Genomic DNA, 17,360 nt, shown 5'->3' with positions numbered 1-17,360 from the left:
AATACCACCATCACCACCACTACTGCTACTACCACCACCACCATCACCACCATCACCACCACCACCACCATCATCATCATCATCATCATCATCATCATCATCATCATCATCATCATTAACATCATCGTCGTCAACATTACCGTGACGAGCATTTTTATCGCCATTACACTCCACACTACAACACAATTCCGATTTAACATCAGCTATTTAACCATCACCTACTACTACTAGACATCCTGAACTTGTCTGTATATCCGCTCACACACTCACCTCTGATTATTAATATGAGAGCAAGGACTAAAAACACCAACTTGGTCTTTCATATAGGGGCATTATCCACAAAATATACTCAAAGCGCTTTACAATGGGTCCCGAGTATATCAATCTTGAGATTCAGAAAAGTGAGTGGATGAGCAGGCACTTATGTTGATAACAATAAATGAAGTGAGTTGGAAAGTGCAAGAAGACAACAGAGAATACAAATTTCGCAGCGGCGATGGGGGCGAGAACCCGCGACCTCACTGGTACGAAAACGCTTGGCCGGGGAGATCGAGCTCCCATCGCCGCCGCGAAGTTTTTATTCACTGTTGTCTTCTGGCACTTTCCTACTCACTTCATTTCCTGTTATTACCAGCATAAGTGCCTGCTCCACTCACTTTTCTGAATGGCCTTGAGAAGTCACCTTGCACTGCAGCTCACGCCTGGGTTATTCCAATCTTTCCTTGGAACAGACCCTAGAGACAAATTTCCTCAATGAGATGAAAAAGGGGAATTTTATTATTTATTTATTATTCCCTAAAGACTTTTCGTTGGGACTCGAACCACGGACTTATAGGCCCGGAAACGAGTGTCGTACAACAAGACCACAAAGCTCAACATCAAAATTGGAACGTGCATTTTCTCTTGTCATCAGGTGATAATAACTCTCTCTCTCTCTCTCTCTCTCTCTCTCTCTCTCTCTCTCTCTCTCTCTCTCTCTTTCTTTCTCTCTCTCTCCCTCTCACCCCCACTCTCTCTCTCTCTCTCTCTCTCTCTCTCTCTCTCTCTCTCTCTTTCTTTCTCTCTCTCTCCCTCTCCTTTGTCTGGTACTCTTTTATACATGCACACTGCTTCATATTTTTTACGAAATACTTTACTGTGCTGGTTTCCATTCAAGATGGATTGGTTTGGATGATGAAGCAAAAGAAATTACTTCTGCATGTGCTCATATTTTACTAATGATGATTATACAGAACAGTGGGGCGATACGGCTTTATACTGATTTGTAATTCAATTTGTGACAGGTGACCATGTACATATATTATATCATTTTTATCTCTCTCGGAATCAATGTAAATTTCTGCATCTTGATATTGGATTTCTTGGAGAGACTCAGATTTATATTTATGTCAATATCATTCGAACGATGGTCTTATTATTACTCAAAAGTGATAAAAAATATTAATTATAAATGGAAATGAATGTATCAACCAAATCTATGAACTGTACTGCTGTAATCGAATCAAAATTTTGGCCAAAAAACTCGTCTTTAAATATCGTTCGTTTAAAATTATCTCATCTTGGCAAAAACTCTCAAACCTGGGACTTCGCCATCATAGCAAAACTCTCAAACTGCACGAAGTCCAAGGTTTAAATAATCGATCAATATTTGAAGGAGGAGTCTTTTTGGCCAAAATATCAAAAATGTGATTTTTTCAAAATACAAAATATAATAATATGTACTTTATTTCGTGTAAGGGTATAGATTCAACGATTAATAATATTATACGCATCACACAAGAAATCCATAGGGCTGATGCTCAATGCGCGAAACAATAATACAGTGACATTATTATAAACTGAAATATTATACATACTACATCAATATAATATTATCATTATACAACAATGTAATAACTAAACAGAAAGTCATTAATACAAGATATGTTATAATACATCCACATGCTATGTCAAATACGGAAATAATATTTTTTTAAATGATATAATAACATAAACTAAATTAACATTCATATTGGGGTCAAATTACAAAGATGCATTAATCAAGATGTGTTTTAACTTTTAACAAAGAGGTGGTGTTTTAACTTTGATTTAAATATGGATAAGGACTTCGCTTCTCTTATCATCATCATCATCATCATCATCATCATCATCATCATCATCACCATCATCATCATCATCATCATCATCATCATCATCATCATCACCATCTTATTGTTTATTATTGTTATCATTATTAATTTTTTATTATTATTATTGTTATTGTTGTCATTATTTTTATAATAATAATAATAATAATATAATAATAATAATAATAATAATAATAATAATAATAATTATTATTATTATTATATTATTATTATTATTATTATTATTATTATATTATTATTATTATTTTATTATTATTATTATTATTATTATTATTATTATTATTATTATTATTATTATTATTATTATTATCATTATTATTATTATTGTAGTTATCATCATCATCATCATCATCATCATCATCATCATCATCATCATCATCATCATCATCATCATCATCATCATCATTATAATCCTTTCTTTAAAAAATATAGCCTTATGGAGAACATTGTACTATTTGAGTCAATAGAAAAAATATACGGCGCACAACTCTACTGAAAGATTTGAAAATTAGAAATGTATTTTTTACAGATAGATAAACAGATAACTTGATTTCCTTTTATAATTTAAAGTCAGTTTGAAAGTTCGTAGAGTCAAACAGATATCATAAAATATATACCGACGACACTAACACTCTCAAAAAACAACGAATTTCGACATTGTAAAAAGTTGTCAGTTTGGCGTTTTTACGCAAATCGTTGCATTCGAAATAATGTATTCACTTAATTACTTTAAGGATTTAAGATCTACACTAAGTTTTCAACAGTTTTCATCTATTTATGACATCAAGTATTATTATTGCCCCTGTGATGCTTTCAATGTGATGGTTTCGGGTGGATAATACACAGGTTTAACTTATGGTCACACCCTCAACTCTATCTGTCCAGTATAAACATCAACTACAGAAATTCCTGAGCGAGGAGCTGTCCGATTGGGTTTTTTCAGCAAATCGTGGCATTCATAATGATATTGTTTACTTGATCACATTGAGGTATTCGAATTTACAGAATTGTTAAAAATAAGTTTCACCAATTAACAACATCAACTAATATTACTGCTAATATTACTGTCGTTTTTATGCCATCGATGTGATAATTATTGCCCTGGGAAATATTTAGAGAAACGTTATCGGCAAACTCTCAATTGCATCTGTTTAGCTTCTAGCCCGAAAAAACCAAAAGTAGACATATTATCATTATTATGATGGAATACTTGATACTGTTTGCGTCTGCTTCAGATTTTCATTTGACCTCAGGATTAAAGTGGTCAAAACACCCATTTTCTTACATGTGAGTATAGATCAGTGTATATTACTTAGTTTTGAATTATGGGCAAACTCTCGATTTTACAGATCAACAATCAAAACATGATCACCAGAGTACTGAACTGTAAGGTAAGTTCTCGATCCCAGGATCGTCTTTCAACTCTGTTCACGTCGGCTACTTCAGGTTTATTGTCGAAGTTGCTTTTCTTACCACAACCTGTTTTCACACACGGACAACTGTATGTTACTGTGTCACGGGTGAGAGGCTATAGATAGTATGCAGATGACGTCACTCAGGCCTTTGTTATTGTTTTTGCCATCCGCGTTTGTGAGTTGTTCTCACTAAACTGTATTAACCAGACTATAAAAGTTCATGGTTACACAGAGTTTGTGTGTTGGTTCGTTATACTTCCGGATGGCAATGTTGTGAATTCCTTGGCCAAGCGCATTCTATCTATAGTGGCTTACACTTCATGTTGGGTCACACAAACAATCAACAGAGGATGTACCAAGTTACACAGGCAACGTTGTTTACCAAACTGCCCTCATTAAATGATGGTTGGGACAAAATCGAATGAAAATGATTCTTTCCCCGAGGCATTGCGGGCTTTTTACTAGTATATCAAAAAGATACAAATTCTTTATGGTGCAAACAATGGGTTTTTGGACAGGAAATACTCCATCAAAAATCTGGAATCATACTTGAACCCAGTATTATGTACGTATATATGTATATATATATATATATATATATATATATATATATATATATATATATATATATATTATAAAAACAAAAACTACGAAATTAAAGTGCTCAACTGTTTGGTAAAAGGGGATATTTATAAAATATCTCAAATATAATTACGATCAACTTCTACAATATTGTTTCGAGCATTCGTCTCATCAGGAAATGAAAGTGAAAGTAGATTGATTTCCCACATCGCTCTCTCTGTTTCTTTCTTTCTTCCCCCCCCCCCCCCTCTCTCTCTCTCTCTCTCTCTCTCTCTCTCTCTCTCTCTCTCTCTCTCTCTTCCCTCCCCCCAAAAAACTTTGTCGCTCCTTTTTTCTCTCTTTCCACCCCCCCCCACCCCGTCCCTTTTTACCTTACTTTTTTTTTATAGAATCAATTTTTCCTATCAAACTGCACACGTATTTGATGTAATGAAGATTCTGAAGTCAGAATATAGAGCTAACCATTCGTATGCCGCCGTCAAAACAAAAGTCTAGCAGCACGTGGTAAAATTATGAGTAAACAAAAGGTTGATTGGATGCGGATGACATGATTGGGTCAATTGAAGCATAGTTCGAGTCATTTGTCACTTGCATCCAATTATAAATAAAATCCGGGTCGTGCGAATGGTTAGCTCTATACAAAATTTTGATTTCGGTATCCCGATATTTTTAAAGTAGAGTCGGCGATCAGACAGATCATGTTCAGGACCGTTCTGACTTCAGGCGGCAATACTTTTACTGATCAGTCCACATTTTGGACAACGCAAATTCAAAATCGGCCTCGGATCACAATGAGAAGGTCGTTAGATGGTCGTTAGATCGGCGCGCGTGTGTGATCGCTCGCTTTAATCTGCCGGTTAACCATACCGTGATAAATGTAGTAACCAACAACGATATAAAAACAGCAGCAGCTGAATCGCTTGACAGTAGAGGTAGAGTCGAAGGAGCCAAATGTATGCAATATAGACTTAGATAAGTGTTGTGTTCATTTCATATCTAGTTGGTTGAATCTCAATCCCCACACCCTCTGTCTCTGGACGGACTTAGAGCAGAATCATAATTTACAGCTGCCTCAAAGTAAGAATCCCACTTTTCTTTCCATTTGATTTTAAAGTAGCCTCCGTCGAAAAGTATGATTGAAATGCTGTGCTATAAAAAGAAAAAAGATACCATGATATTTAAATCCAGTCAAATATTGTATGTAATTCCGTCAATACTCAACAGTTCCAGTTGCCAAAACAGTAACAAGTAAAATTGAATACATAAAGATGATTTGAGAACTGATAACCTCTAATAAGTATGAAACAGTAATAATCTGGTGTCAACTAAATAATATGCCAATAGTTTATTCAAAGCCATGTGGCGACCACCGTTAAGGCTAGCTTAAAAACCGCAAACAGTAATGCGATGTCAACAGCACTCTATCTACACTTAACTGTTCATCATCATCTAGTCAGCTGATCCTGCGTAGGACGTTGCTTCCCGAACTTTCTTGCGAAACAGATTACGGTTTTCCGCCAGTCTACTTGCTTGAGCTGCTGTCATTCCCAGCCATTCACATATATCTTGTTCCCAGCTTCTTGTTGGTCTACCTCTTCCTCTCTTGCCGTCTACCCTTGTCTGCAGAGTGTGCTTTTCTAATGATTCGTGGCGAGTCGTGTGGCCAAAATAGTTCAGTTTCAATTTCTTTACAGTTTGAAGAAGAATTGGTGATTTTATTCCGATCCTACTCAGGACTCTTTTTGTTTGTTTTTCAGTCCATGATATTCTGAGTATTTTTCTGTAGCATGCCATTTCAAAAGCTGTGATCTTTGTGCTCTATGCTTTGCTGATAGTCCATGCTTCGCATCCATATGTTGCAGTTGGGAAAACAACACTTTTGAGGATTTTGATTTTTGTTTGAATGCACTGCCCTTTCCAGATATTATTCATCTTTTCTAGATTTGATCTTGCTTAACTTAACTGTTAGGTTAAAAATATTTTATATATAATTGCTTTATATATGGGACGCAATAATCAACCTTGTCTAGATGGGATCTAAGACCGTTAAATTAATTAGTAAATTATTGCATTAGGATACGCAAGTTATGAGATCACGATGATTGCGTATACTTTACAAACAACCCTACAAGCAATATTTGCAAAAATAAATCAATTAATTTGAAACAAGGGAAAATGTGTAAGATCGCGTCCCGTTTTCTTTTCTTTCTTTTTTTTTTTTTTTTGTTATCTTTTTTTTTTTTAGTTTTGTATATCATAATTAATTAATTCCTGTAACACAACTCAATCACACGATCCGCTAACGACATTACATCTGACAACGTTTCTTATCTATTTAACAAGTTTATTTCTTGACTATAGCACTCGTTTATTCATACTCGTATACTGACACTGAGCAAAAAAAATAAAACAACAACAAACAAAAAAACACAAAAAAAAGAAAACAAACAAACAAACAAACAAAAGAAAATAAAAGAAAAACGTCAACATTTATGGCGATCAAACCGAGGAAAGCGAACAATGAATCAAATATATGAATATTTGACTCGCCGCCGCAAAAAGGTATTTTGTTGGCATGAATCAGAACTCTGAAAATGAATTTAGAGTTAAAAGGATAAGAAATAGGAATTTTGAGTTGGTTGCCATGTTGGTTGCAATTATCTTTATTCGCCACTATATCGAATATAAATTGTCCTCAAGGTTAATATTTGTAGCTATAGATTCAATTTCCAGTACCTAGCTTAGTCCGACATAATACCTCTTTGAGACGGAGGACCACATATTTGATTCCTTGAGCACTCCAAACAAAAACTCAGTTTTCATTTTCTTTTGGTGATTATCGTCTTGCACTGTGAAGTAATTTTAGGGACATGTTCATGCTATGAGTTAACACAGGCTACTCATGGAAATACAATCATAAAACGTATTGTTTGTGCAACGAGCTCGTATGTAGAGTAATTTTGAATTGTATATAATATACTAGACTAGTGGAGAACCCGCAGTATTTGCGGAGAAATAAAGGCTATTACGAACGGCAATCATCGATCATATTTCTACCATATTGTGAAAATTTACATAGGTTATAAATAAACAATAAATAATTTGAAAAAAATTATGATAGAAGTTTTTTAAAAACATGATAACGTTTTTAAAAGAAAGACAAAAAAACAACAACAAATACAAACAAACTAGCAACAACAACCAAACGTGGTAAACAAAAACTGATGATAACGATACAGTAATTAAAAATATGATAATAATGAAAATACCAATGTGGTTTCTTTTTGTTGTTTTTTTTTTATTGGGGAGGGGGGTTTGTACAATAAAACAAATAATAAAAATATAATAACTATTACAACAATAAAAATGATGTATGTTTTTTGTCAATATAATAAAAAATAATTTTTTACAAAATTGTCCAGACCAGTATCATAAAGGCTAAAGTCTGACAGCTTAACCACTACATCACGGGGCCACCTAGCTAATTACGATATTTACTCATGTCTTTCTAAAAGATTATTTTATCTTTAATGCTACTTTTATATTGTAGCTTTAAATTTCGGTCGGACGCCATCCAGGGCCGGATTTAGACTTAGTGGGGCCCCTAAGCTATTTGAAATTTTGGGGCCCCTTTATAACTCAGGATAGTATCTGAGCCAAAAACGAATTTCTGATAATAGAATGAAATACAAATAATAAGCGCGTATACAGTACGATATTAAATTATAGTAACTATTAAAATAAGCTATTCTAGTGTAAAAAACTTACATGTTAAAATGTTTTTTTCCTTGCCTTTGTCAGAGCAAAGTCATTTAATAACGTCATCAAATGATAGGCTGCGTAGTTTGTCGCTTTCAATGCACATGAGACTGAGGGAGCATAGTCTATCTTGAGCCATTGTTGATCTGAATTCGTTTTTAATCCTTTTTAATTGTGAAAAAGATCTTTCTCCAGAGCAATTTGCAATCATCATACTTAAAAACATTCTCAAAATTGCCTCTACGTTAGGGAAAGCTGATTTGACGTGATCGTTAAATATTATTATGTACAAATCCTGGTGCGTCATACTATAACGTTCCGTCGAACCAGAGGCCTGACTTTGTCTAATGTATTGGTGAAAATGCTTCACTTATCCCACAAGGTTCATGTCAACATCTTCAGGATAAGCTTGGTATAAGGCACTGACCCCTACACGAATCTCTTCTTCTGTAGCAATTAATTGCATTAAGAATGAGAACTTGTTGGCAGCATCACTATACACAGAGGCTCGTTGTGCTAGATTCGACTCTAATGCATCAATCACGGGTATAAATGAATTGATTCTAAATCTGTCTCTGGGCTCGATATTCTCTAAAGCATCACCATCACCATTGCTGGGTTTTCTTCGATTTCTGAGATTTTTAAAGTCAACATCCGGCAATTTTTCTTTAGCTTTTTCTACAAAATGATCGAACATATTCCTACAACCTTTGACAAAGTCCGAAAGAGAAGCATATAACTTTTTACAAACGTCTAAACTAATTGATGGGTCCTGGAGGGATTGACTTGTCTTGTGAAATTCCTCTAGCAAGTAACTCCACAGATACAGCATTACCATAAGTTCCAACTCTTCCATTTTATTTGTAATATTCATGGCTTGATTTCTTGTGTCCCCCTTTTGTGTAGTATCGGTATAAAGCTGCTGCAACACAGAGATAATCTCGTTATAACTCTCAAGTATTGCTTGTGTTGCTGTTGAATGGGCTTTCCATCTAGTTTGAGATAACGATTTTGGAACTTTTGCACCATCTTTGTAAAAGGATAATAATATGGCCCATCTATGTGTGGATGATGAAAAAAAGTTGTATATTTCTTGAATGATTCCAAAAAAATTCACAGCATCCAAACAGCAGTCAACAGCTGCTCTACCAATCAGATTTAGGGAATGACCAGCACATGGAATAAACATGGCATACTTGTTTGTCTGCGCCCTTGTATTTGCCAGACATGTTGGCGGCATTATCGTACGACTGGCCTCGACATTTGGTGAAGTCTATTTTGCATTCGTCTGTAAGGTAGTTTAGAACCAATTTAGCCATATTTTCTCCGTATGACTACCCATCTCTAAGAAAGTGAGAAAACGTTCAATAGGCAATCCATCGTCTGGCGAAACATACCTCACAATGACAGTCAGTTGGTCAATATGGGATCGGTCGGGAGTGGAATCTACTGATAAGCTGAAGTACCCACCAGTTCTTAAATCATCCAGAATTGAGGTTCTTACCTTGTGAGCCATTATTTGAATGAATTCATCACATGTAGTTTTTGATAGATAAGAAGTGACGCCCGATCCTTTATTCCCAAATTCTTTGATATGGTTCGCTAGAAATGGATCAAATTTTGCCACAAGTTTGAGTAATCCAAGGAAATTCCCGTTGTGTGGAGAACCAAATCTTTCCTCATCTCCCCTGAAAGGTAACCCACGTTCTGATATAGTAATTATAACTGCCACAACTCGCTCAAGAACATTTTTCCAATACTGTCGTTTAGTATTTATCTCTTCTGCCAACTTGCAGTCAATCGTTGAACCACGTTTTCTTGTAAGATACGCTACCGAAGCTATTCCATGGGGTCCAGAGTTTTCGTGATTTTGTACTAAATACGTGTTGCGCCAATCACAAAATCCAACAGATGATAATGGTGTAGAAGTATTTGTTGAAAAAAGTTTACAAACAAAACAGTATACACGACCAGTTGCTGGAGAATATACTAACCATTCTCTGCAATATTTTTCACCATTAGCCCGTTTTGGGTAGAACAAACCTTTTGAACAATATCTGTCTTGGTTTGCAAAATGCATTTTTGATTTTTCAAATGAGTCATTCGAGTGTTGGCACCCTGACGAGCCTTTTTCTACCCAATATGAAATATCATCTTTACTTAAATCACCCCACAATCCAACATCATTCTCCCTGTTTTTAAATGCAACATCTTCTGTGGTTTTACTGCTCTCTGGGTTTGAAATGGTACTTGTTGCTTTACTCGTTGCCGAACTTTCTATATCACTTGATGGGTTTGATATAATTTCTACACAACTAGATGTACTAGGTTCTGTTTCAGATAAAGAATGAATTTTCTGTGACTGCCTCGTTGTGTTCAAACCCGTTGGTTCATCAACGTCTTTTTCTTTCTTTGTTAAGAAACTTTCTAATTTTGTCAACTTGCGTGTCTCTTCTTCAGTTCTGATCTTATTTTTCCTCTTTTGTGCCCCACTTTTATACCTTGTAGACATTGTGCAAACTGTGGGTAGAATTTAAAAAAACATATCTGGGTACACATTAAAAAAACCAGAAGTGTTATTTGTCCCATTACCATTGTCTAAAAATAGGCAATTCTGATGGTGGTAATGACAAACGTTGTAATCTATTGCAAATGAAAAACATATTCTACTAACGATAAAAAATATGAATAATTAGCTATATAACAATTGGACTCTAATAATGAAATATGTATTTATAGTTTACGTTTTGTTAATCTATTTTTCCATCATTGTGAGGTAGTCTATGGACTTTTTATTGTTTCGTCATACTGGCAGAAATCAAATTAAAAAAAACTGTGTTTCTAATTTCAATAAAACAAAAGAGTCTGCAGTTTATCTACTTTTCTATACGCTAGCCATTATTTTCATATCACAGAGAGTGTACTTCAACAATCATTTGCATCCCGCATATCATACTGGCACGGCACAACTATCAAATCCCAATTAGTCACAGTATATTGACATCGGGTCAACCAATCGCGCCGAGCATCTGGCTGGCAACTGGCAGCTGATGATATGGTGCATAGGGTTTGAGTCAAACACCAAATCTACAGTAACCGAAGCCGACACGTTTCAAGCTCCGAAGATAACTGTATCCAGGCAAGATTGCCTAAATATCAGTGTTTTAAGTATCAAAACTCGTGTAACGCCTGTATACCTTGCTCTCCTATATTTATAAACACGCATGTGAATATAAAGCCATATTTCAGTTTTTGCAAAGAACGAGCTCTTCAACCCTGAAAATAACAATCGAAAACTAGTAATAAATCTTAGGGTTAGAAAATATTATTTTTAGGATTGATGAGCTCGGGACCGTTCTCTTTCAGTAGTGCCCTTAAGCCTAAGCGCCTATACTCTTAAATCCTGTATTAAATTGGTAGCTAGCTAGAAACATATAATTAGAGGAAGAAACAAATAACATCAGCAGTCCTAAGTCTAAGCTCTACGAAAGATCTGCTGTGGTCCCTACTTTCGTTTCCCATAACTTTCATTCCGGGACTGATGACGCAATACATGAAACAAAAATAGTGACCCCAGATCTTAAGTAGTGACCAAACTTAGATCTAAATCGCTAAAACTTACCTTAAAAATTCCCAAAAACGTTGCAATCCAAGTCCAAAATTTTTAAAACGTTTACGATCTGTGAATTTGCAATGGCAAAGCGAAAACAAAAATCCAACAAACAAGAACAGGAAATACTACAAACGGATATTGAAAGTAAGATTGAAGTGATTCTTTACAATCTTGTACACTTCGAATACCCATGGATTATTTATTTGTCCTTGCTTCAAAAATCCTTTTTTTTTTTAATAGAGAATTTCTTTATCCAGCAAATTTACATTATTTTGTGCATTCTACACTGAAATCATTAATTTTTTAATATCTTCGCATCAACTATTTATGTTTTAAATAATAAACTTGCCTTCTTTATAACCCGAATAGTATTCGAGGTACAAGAAATGGAAATGGATTGACTCATCAGGACCCCTTTATTTCATAGGGGCCCCACAATTTCGTGGGGGCCCCATAATTTCGTGGGGGGGGGGGGGGGGGCTATAATTTCGGGTGGGCCCCATAATTTCTTGGGGGCCCCATAATTTCGTGGGAGGGCCCCAAAACACTTTTTAATCTATTTATTTTGCCACAGAGAGCATATATGTATTGCTTTTTCGGGGCCCCCAAGAGATGGGGCCCTAAGCTACAGCTTGTATAGCTTATAGGTAAATCCGGCCCTGACGCCATCGATGAATGATGTGGGCTGCAAATGTGCACAATGCCAATCCGTTAAGATGCACCGATGTTAATAAATGGAGAAATCGCATCTTTAGGAACAGACACTATCATAATTATCATACTACCGTATTGTGGAAATTAACACATCGGCACGAATCGACGGCGGGTGGGCTTGGTGAGTTTGGGGGGGGGGGGGGGGCACAAATCTTGCGTTTTGATTGGTCGCGACATAATTTTTTGTTTATTATTATTACATGATAGTATCAAGTGAGATTTAAAATTATGTCATCAATTCTTTTTGTGGATGTGCTAGAAGTGCGTAGATTATGCTCGCAATGAAAAGCAAATATGATAAGGAACTGATTATTACGATTATAACAGATTTTCTTCGTATTAATTTTAGTTAATGAAGTGGTAGAATTAGCCTAAAATAAAAAGAGGGTTTGGAGGTTACTCGTATTTCAATCTATGAAAAATAGTATTATTATTTTTAGATTCGCCAGTAGTTCTATGTTACATGATAAAAATTTAACCTTGGCTGGACAGAACAGTGTTCATTGATCCCAACCCTATTTTAAATATATATATATATATATATATATATATATATATATATATATATATATATATATATTATTTATATATACATATATGAGTGTTAGTGGGTACTTGTAGATACCATAGTCTTCGATAATATTAATTAGAGCATGTGAAATAAATAATAAATAACTGAAGAGATGCAAAATCAGCATCGAAACAATCGTCTTAGCGAAAAATTGTGAGTGTCCTTAATTACTTTATTTATTTATTTATTTATTTATTTATTTATTTATTTAATTATTATTTTTCTTCTTCTTCTTCTTCTTCTTCTTCTTCTTCTTCTTCTTCTTCTTCTTCTTCTTCTTCTTCTTTCTTCTTCTTCTTCTTCTTCTTCTTCTTCTTCTTCTTCTTTATTATTATTATTATATTATTATTATTACTATTATTATGATTATCATTATTATTTTATTATTATTATTATTATTATTATTATTATTATTATTATTATTATTATTATTATTATTACTATATAATATAAATTGTCACTCATATATGGCCAAGACGTACGTTTCTGTGGCTTTCGTCCACGTCTTCAGTCGGCATAATATCCGAAGAAAAAATGTATTCCGTTTGAGGTGTTTACGCTCCTTATGTCCTTGCTACACAACGAATGCAAGGACACAAGGAGTGTATACATCTCAAACGGAATACATTTTTTCTTCGGACATTATGCCGACTGAAGACGTGGACGTAAGCCACAGAAACGTACGTCTTGGCCATATATAAGTGAGTGACAATTTATATTTTATATTAGCTCTAACCATCACTATCGAGCACTTTCGTACCTACGAGTACCCACCAACACTCATAATATATATATAATATAAATATTTATATATATATATATATATATATATATATATATATATAAACAGATATACCTCAGATATAAAAATAACCAATGCTCAATCTAACATATTCGTTGTGACGGAGGTGGACTGAATGTCTGAGGCTGAGAGATGATAGTATCACGGTTTCCTCCATCCGCCACTCAAATTCTAACTGCCATGCTATTTTAAGTTCAATCTAGGAAATAAAGGTCCACAATGCTGCATGAGGTGGTGTCGTCGGCTTTACAACTGCCTCCCCTGGTGTATCTGGCTGTTGTGTTGAGTACCATTTTGTACATGAGGGCTCGGCGAAGAGTTCGTTGGCACATCCCTCCATTGCCATGCAGACCGTATCCAATTGTTGGACATCTCCCAATGCTGAAAGATGGTTTTTCAAAAGCTATCGGGAAATGGAGAAAATCGTAAGTAACAGTTATCTTATGAAATTTTCCGGAATAAAATGGGTGATAAGAAGTGTGTATTGGAAAAAAGACAAGATGAACATCGATAATATTTTATTGTATAAGTTTGTAAGAGAGTAAAACAGGAAGTTGATAAATAGTAAATATACATAAATAGCTTCTCAATTCAACATTGATGGAACACAACTCGACAAAATCTAAGAATCATGCTTAACTTCCGCTATCATACAAACATTACAAACAAATCACTCTAAAATGCAAAGAAACGCCACTCTCAACCCAAATATTAGAAACGCGATGAAGACTATTCGGACACGTACCTACATGGAAGAGACAACAATATTCCAGCAATCAAAGCCATAACAGGCTGACTTAATAAAACCAGGTTAATACAAATATCGAAGCAGACCAGCAACAAACATTCACACAATATTAATCAGACTTGAAGCGTCTGGAGAACCATCAATAGTTAAGGTCGGCAGTCCCTCGTTAAGGATAGAGACCAATAGAATAGAAGCTGCCGAGACGTCCCAGTCGGTTGAGAAGAAGGCGGCCGGCTATATGTCAAGTAAATCATATTATAGTCGTTTCCGCTAATAGTTCGATACTGGTTGGAACAAAGATAATGACATTTATATATACTTGGAACTAGGAAAAACTAGTTTTCTTTGAGTGTATAATTTATTGACTTCGTGTTAAGTGTTCAAAAGTCGTAGGTATGTAAATCCAGTCACTAAAAATCGATTTTTCAAAATCGAGAAAAATATTGAAAACAGCACAAATGACGTATTTTGCATGTCCACTTTTAGAATTGATCAATGCCTGAACTCTTTGCCTCATTGGTGATGTTAGCTGATTGACTGCTCTGCTGGTATATCTGTCTAAATTGTATTTGGTCTGTTGAACAGTTCGTTGAATTTTGTTTTTGGGATTTTTTAAAGCGTTCTTTTCATAACGTTCATCACTCTTACATTTGACTTGTTTAAGAAAGCAGATATTTGTCGAGCTTCATGTGCTAATGTGTTATCAAACTGAAATATCACCATTTTATTATTCTGATTCCGAATAAACGGGACGATAATTGGTTCAAGAGAATCGCTCATGTAAGCTCTGAGCTGAGTCATTGGTTCATTCGTTTTAGCTCAGTTTTTCTGCTACCAGTTATCACTCCCCACACCATTGCAGATCCATATTCTCGATTTGTCATTTCACTCATAGTTTCGTCATTGAAATGTTCACCTTGACGTCGTTAGCACGAAGTTCATCTGTCTCTGGAATCAACTTCAAAAAGTGATTCGTATTGTAAACGAATTGCCGCCCCACATATTATTCTGATCCCCTGGAGTTCACGTACCCATCACAGCTTTGGTCTAAATTACGGGTTTGTGGCATTTCAAACAACTCTTACTGAGCGTGAACATTTGGTGCGACAAATAACTGCGTAGCAATGCTTGTATGAAATGATTAATCAATTTGATATTCTCACCTTATTTATATAATACAAATGATGTTGAATCAACATTAAAAGGTTAAGTGCGATATTTATTTGGTTTATTTTTTTGTTCTATATCCTAGGACTGGCGACATTTTTAGTCTGTATACAGGTCCAAAACTAATGGTTGTCATAAACAGCTATGCACTAGTGAAGGAGGCTTTTATAAAACATGCAGATGTCTTCTCTGACCGGCCTGAATCGGTCATAATAAAAAATACGCCATTCGGAGATTTGGGTAGGTATTTAGATTGAAATTACTTACAGATTTTTTATGCTAGTGAATTAAACACCGTATATAAGATTTAATTATATTGAGAGCTTCAACCTTTGTGTCTTCAAATGGGCCAAACTCTACAGAAGATTGCCGAGTGATTTATCGAATATTTGTAAGGGGTGAATGACATTGAATTATTTCCAGGCATCTTTGTTTCTTGCTATTTTGCTTGTCTAGAATCATCCATGCCTCTAATCCTTATATTTGGAAATAGAAATATAAAATTGTAAAGATCAGTAATTCGGGGAAAAGTGTATTTTTGAATGTTAAAAGGAATACACATTCCTCAAGGAAAAACACATTTTGGTTTATTTTGTTCAAAACTTTCTTCATTTGGATGTTTCAGTAGGTAGCAAAACCATGTAAGGTGATTGATCGGTATTGTGTGCCACTATTTAATGTAATGGCATAAGCGAGATAAAGAAATAAAAGATACTTTTGCTAAGATTTTGCGTTAAATTTTGACATACAATAACTGCTTTATACACAAAAGTCAAAACATTCTAAACAGTAGTCATTTATAGCATCTTTACATCTTATGCACACGTGAAAATATAAGGTAAGACATGACGTCTGTAAGGCGCTATCAACATTTTTTTTTCGATCACTACAACGCTATTACCACCCAAATACTCAATTTACACTTTAATTATGGCGACTCACCTTTGCATTGCGTACTGTTGGACTTGAACCAGGACCATCAGGTCACGAGCCGAGGGTCATACCACTAATGCCGTACTCTGGGAAAAATACATTATTGACCAGAAAATTCGTCCTAGAAGCGATCGATTAAATTGATTCCCATCTGATCAAAAACTCTCAAAACTGTGACTTTACCGAGGACCCAGGTTTGAGAGTTTTTGACTAGACGGGGTTTAATTAATTATTATTAGAAGGAAGCATGTTCTGGCCAACATTATTTCTTTTTTTTTCTTTCAGATCACGGCAGACCACAAGACTGTTTCAGAAATAAGCTTTTTACTTTTTATCTCACGATATATATATATATATAATATATATATATATATATATATTATATATATATATATAATATAATATAATATAATATAATTTCATATTTATTTCAGGAATAATCCATAGCTCTGGGGCCAACTGGAAAGAACAAAGGGGAGTGTCTTTTTCAATTTTAAGAAGTTTTGGAATGGGGAAGAATAGCTTGGGTGAAAAAATCAATGAAGAGGTAAAACAATCCTCGTAGACAAGCACGACGAATATTAAGTAGCCTAGTCAATGTTAAAGAACTTGATTATGGTATTCTTTCAAGCAAGTATTTTCATAAATGAAAACAGTTCGTTGTGTGACACCTACGTCTTTTTGCAGCTGGGTTTATCAGATGTTAAAAATTGAATTTAAAAACAAACCGATGAGTTGAAAGTTAGACGTGTATGCTTTTGATGAGATCGAATAACATACTTAAATTTCAAACATGTGGAATATACTATCCAATGCTAAGCTAGTAATTTACAAGCTGAATCTGGTCCACTCTCTCAAAAGGAGCGCACGATGAACGTTACATACAATCAACTCGTATAAAAACGGTAT

At 34.8% G+C, this 17,360-nt stretch overlaps 1 protein-coding gene across 1 annotated transcript in view; it reads left to right on the top strand.

The window, feature by feature from the left end:
• Positions 1 to 5,066: 5,066 nt before the first annotated feature.
• The window catches only part of LOC144962070 (cytochrome P450 2B11-like), a 39,294-nt gene continuing 27,000 nt past the window's right edge, over positions 5,067 to 17,360 (top strand). The window contains exons 1-4 of the mRNA XM_078895038.1: positions 5,067 to 5,221; positions 13,797 to 14,028; positions 15,604 to 15,758; positions 16,886 to 16,998. Coding sequence (XP_078751164.1) covers positions 13,823 to 14,028; positions 15,604 to 15,758; positions 16,886 to 16,998 — 474 coding nt within the window. The 5' untranslated portion in view covers positions 5,067 to 5,221; positions 13,797 to 13,822. The remainder of the gene's footprint in view (positions 5,222 to 13,796; positions 14,029 to 15,603; positions 15,759 to 16,885; positions 16,999 to 17,360) is intronic.

This window comes from Berghia stephanieae, chromosome 1, assembly GCF_034508935.2.
Source record: "Berghia stephanieae isolate SIO BIC M18660-M18661 chromosome 1, UCSD_Bste_1.3, whole genome shotgun sequence".
Classification (NCBI taxonomy): Eukaryota; Metazoa; Mollusca; class Gastropoda; order Nudibranchia; family Aeolidiidae; genus Berghia; species Berghia stephanieae.
This window is presented reverse-complemented; position numbering and strand designations above follow the sequence as displayed.